At 37.3% G+C, this 4,568-nt stretch overlaps 1 protein-coding gene across 1 annotated transcript in view; it reads right to left on the bottom strand.

Annotated features, from left to right (window-relative positions):
* Positions 1–639: 639 nt before the first annotated feature.
* LOC138170712 (carbonic anhydrase 2-like) overlaps positions 640–4,568 on the bottom strand; it is a 27,004-nt gene continuing 23,075 nt past the window's right edge. The window contains exon 7 of the mRNA XM_069100207.1: positions 640–1,519. Within this exon, the coding sequence (XP_068956308.1) occupies positions 1,394–1,519 (126 nt within the window). The 3' untranslated portion in view covers positions 640–1,393. The remainder of the gene's footprint in view (positions 1,520–4,568) is intronic.

Raw genomic sequence — 4,568 nt, 5'->3', positions numbered from 1 at the left:
TTGGGGTTTGTTATACAGAATAACTTCCTAATAATTAGAATTGTTCAAAAGTAGGATAGGCTATCAGATCTTGTCAAAGTGATTCCTGCTCATATCCAGGTCAGGCTAAATCTTAGAATCACAGGCTTTAGAAATCGAAGGGATTTTAGAAATTGCCCAGTGTCTAAACCATCAGAGAGATTAAGTAAACTGTCTGAGGTTATATAAGTAGGAAGTAGTAGAAACTGGATTGGAAGCCAAGGTCCTTGAACTGCATGATCTGTGAGGTCCTTTCGATTATCAGAAAATACCATGTTCCTGTTTCTGTTATGTACATCATCTACACTAGACTAGAAAGACCCCTGAGGACAAGCCCATGACTCTGTACATCACTGTCACCTAGGAGACATAAGCACCCAATATTTAAATAGCTGTTGTTCCATCATCTCTGCATCTGTGATAAATTTTTTACTTTCCAGAATCATTGTGATTCTCTTACCAAGCAAATGCATTGGCCTATCACTTTCATGAACCTTATTGATTGGATGTAAAAACATTTAGGTTCTCCTTCTGTCCCCTGCTGCTTTTGTCATAATCAGCTCTTCTTTTTCTGTGATTTTTTATGCTTTCATTCGGGGATAATAGCTCTACTTCTCGGCATACCATAAACAAATTTTTTTATTGTAACACACAAGTTGCAAAGAAAAAAAAATTCTCCTTTTTTACAGAGCATAAAGAAGATGAGCCAAAATATAATTATCTATTTTATTAGCCAACATATATCTAAAATACAATATTAATTTTTTCTTTAAGTTGTGGTATATGTTCTCTTAATGGAAATATAATCTGTATTATAACTATAATTAAAATTTTTATAGATAATACTTAATTCAAAATTCACAAAAACATCATCCCTGTTTTAAAGATTAAATAGCTACAAACATGTAAGAATTTTTAAAAATGATATTTCAATATCTTAAATATAACCTCTTAGAATCACTATTATTAATTCTGCCCTCTTACACTTTATACTGATGCAATTTAATCACTTATTGGAGGCTTGTCTTCAATTTTTCTTCTTCGTTATATTTAAAAAACACCTTTAGAGTTTACAGCTCTAGACACTCGTGTGCCCTATTACACAGGAAGGAACAATTCTACAATTCTTTATCATTGGTTCCTTGTCACAGAAAAAGCATTGCTATCACCAAAGCACCGGGTCAAAATCACCTTGCCAAGCATTGCACATGGGTCTGTGCTTGCAGGTTATTGGGTTCACACGTGAAGGACATTTAAAGTTGGTCTACGACAAGAAAGAATGTCAGGTACAGATACAAAACGACTGGGACTAGTAGAGATCCTCCAGTGTACAGACTGCTCTGTGCTTGTCTAGAGGGTTATTTTTTCTCAGACATCAACAATTGAATGATCTTCTAATTGTCCTGCCATGGAGGGGCTGAACTGGGCGCCAGTTGCATACCATGTGTTTCGAAGGACTTTCACCAGCAGAAGTGAAGTAAAGGCTGTAGAACTTTGCCATCTGGAAAACAAAAAGAAAGCATCCACAGTAGCTTTCAACTAGGTGCTCAAATAACTCAAGAACAAATGGGGCTGCCATAGCTGAAGGCTCCACTTGCCACAGGCCTCAAAACCTTTGTCGGTAAGTGTGCGATGCCCCGTACCTAGCACGGTGCCTTGGACTTAGTAGCTGATTAATATAGATATGATTTTTAAAATTTTGTATGGCAGACTTAAAGAGTGATAAAGACTGTTATAAGAAATTGTGAAACTTCTTAGTTGTGGTTTATGATTATGATGGAATACTACTGTGCTATGAGAAATGATGAACTCCATGATCTCAGAATCTGACTTGTATGAGGAGCAGTGAGCAGAACCAAGAAAACACTGTATACAGTAAAAGCAATATTGTGTTAAGAACTTTGAGCAAAAAAAGTTATTTTGACTATTATAAACGCCCAAATTAATGACAAAGGACACATAAATGAGAGAGAACTCATAAATAGAAGTATGTATACAATGATTTTACATATATATACATATTTGTGTCTAATGGTAGCCATCTCTAGTGGGGGGGGAAGGAAAAAGTTACATAACTTTATTACATATTTAAAAGGAATAGCAAGTTGTACATAATAGATTCGTGGTTTAGTGTGCAATCATCTTTTTTTTAATATACTAAGCTATGGAAATGCTTGTTTTATTTCATAACTTAAAAATAAAATAGGGGTGGCTAGGTGGCACAGTGAATAGAGCACCAGCCCAGGAGTCAGGAGGACCTGAGTTCAAATCTGGTCTCAGACACTTAATACTAACTAGCTGGGTGACCTTGGGCAAGTCACAACCCCAATTGACCTGCCTTCCCCCCTCCAAAAAGCAAAAATAAAATAAACATTTTAAAAAAGAAATTAAATGTCATACAGAAACTAGTGTGTACTTTCAAAGGTTGCTGCTAACTGAGAAACATGAAAGACCCAGGTCTAAACTAAAGGTCATTTTCTGGTGAGTTCAGACAAGTCACAGCTTTCATTCGCAAGGTGGCTGTGATTAGGTCTAGTCTAGCTTTCTTTTTGGAGCACCGGTTTTTTTAAATTGACAGTGACTATTTGGAGTTCATATCTAAACAAGACATATGCAGACAGAGGGCTTCCTCAGCTATCACCATTCTTCATGAAAAACTCCTCATTTTTCACCTTTCTTTCCATTTTACTTTCTAAGGTATAAAATCCATCAAAACAGGGCCTGGGGCAGTGGAAGGGCTATTTGTGCCCCAAAGATAGTGCCCCTGAGATTCACACCCCCCCCCTTCCTCATTGTGGGTAACATCCTTCCACAATGTCAACTAAGATGAATTTCATGTTGGTAGCCCCTAGAAAGTCATAAAAATTTCTTCTATAGTTGAGAAAAAGTAACCAGGGCAGAAATTATATAAAACTTAGGTGAGTTGTTGTTACACCATCTTGGTATCATTTGATTAGTTCGACACAAGTTTAGAGTGTAAATATTTTTCTAGGCTCTCCATGTTGTCCCAATGCAGTTCCAGGGGTAAGGGAGAAGGACCCAGCATTGGAGTTAGAGGACTTGAGAACTGCCACTTCCTACCTGCCTGACATTGCCTGGCATTCAGCCTTCACTCTCCCAACCAGTAAAATAAAGGCATCAGATTAGATGACTTCTAAGGTCCTCTTGTAGCTCTGAACCAATAATCCTGTGATTCTCTAGCTCCAAATGCATTTATAGCAGGAAAGCAGGAATGGTTTAATATAAGGAAAACTATTAACATAATTGATTATATCAATAAAAGTTTTTAAAAATCATAGGATTATATCAATAGATTCAGAAAAAGCTTTTGACAAAACACAACACTCATTTCTATTAAAAACATTGAAAAAATAGGTATAAATAGATTTTTCCTTACATTGATAAGAAAAAAAAAGCATTCACTAAGCTTTCTTGCTATTTCACCCTTCTTACATACCCAGGCTCATGTTGAGCTTGTGAAATCCCTAGAGAACCAGAAGTTTTCTGTATGGGGCCTAATTCCACTTCTTCAACTTCAGGCAAATTGACACCTGTTCTATAATTTCCAGTGTTAGAAGGTTAGTTAGAGAAAACCCAAAATATTCTGCTAATATTTCCTCGGCTCTGCTCACAGAAATTCATGATTGGTTCTTACTTTTTTTCCTAGCCATTCACCATAATTTCTCTGAACTCATCCATTCAAGTACTTTCCCGAGTTCTTTTGTTGTTGTTTTTTTTTTTGCCTAACTTTATTTTTGATGAATTTCTATCCAACTCATGATGGGTTTACTTTTTATAAACTCCGTTTTTCTAAAATATCTAAATTTCTGCTTATTGTATCCCTTGCATGGGCTACCAAGTGTAGACACCAGGATAATCACTGAAACTACGGGGATGATGGCGATGGTGCCATATAGGGAATTCCCTTCCTATAGAAAGAGAAGCAAAGTCCTCCTCATCATTAAAGCAAGAGTAAAGGCCAAGAAACCTGGATTTCTCAGGAACATCATAATCTAAGGGTCTGAGATGGACCAGGAAGCCAGATGTAAGAAATTCAAGCAGGAAAGATCAGTACCACATCAAGTAGCAGGATACAGGAAACATCAGAAGCTGACAATTTTTCTGACCCAATCTGTGTCACCAATGCTTTGGTTTTTTATAGCAGCTACATTCCCTTCCTATCCCTCCCATACCAAGCTCTGCCTCCTGCCGATGTGTTTTAATAGCCATGACTCAGATCCACCCCCTTACTTGACCCTAGTATGAGGTCAGACACCATCTTCCTGTCAAATGACTTTGTGGAGTTACACTGATAGAAAAAATCTATGATTTCTGGGAAACAAATTACAATTGTGCCCGGCCCCCTGTGTTCCCCCCGCCCATGTTCTCTCCTCAGGTCAGCATGCTTGCCAGTATGGTAGGCAGTAGAGGAATCATAAGATCATAGATTTGTAGTTGGATGGAACCTTAGATGTCATCTAGTCCTTTCATTTCACAGATGATGTAACTGAGTCCCATAGAGGTTAAGTGACATACCCAAGGTACACATA

The sequence above is a fragment of the Petaurus breviceps genome, unplaced genomic scaffold, assembly GCF_028583685.1.
Source record: "Petaurus breviceps papuanus isolate PSGF00001 unplaced genomic scaffold, PetGlider_PUasm1.0 38, whole genome shotgun sequence".
In the NCBI taxonomy this organism is placed as follows: Eukaryota; Metazoa; Chordata; class Mammalia; order Diprotodontia; family Petauridae; genus Petaurus; species Petaurus breviceps.
Note: the sequence above shows the minus strand (reverse complement) of the source record. Positions and strands in the feature narration are given on the sequence as shown.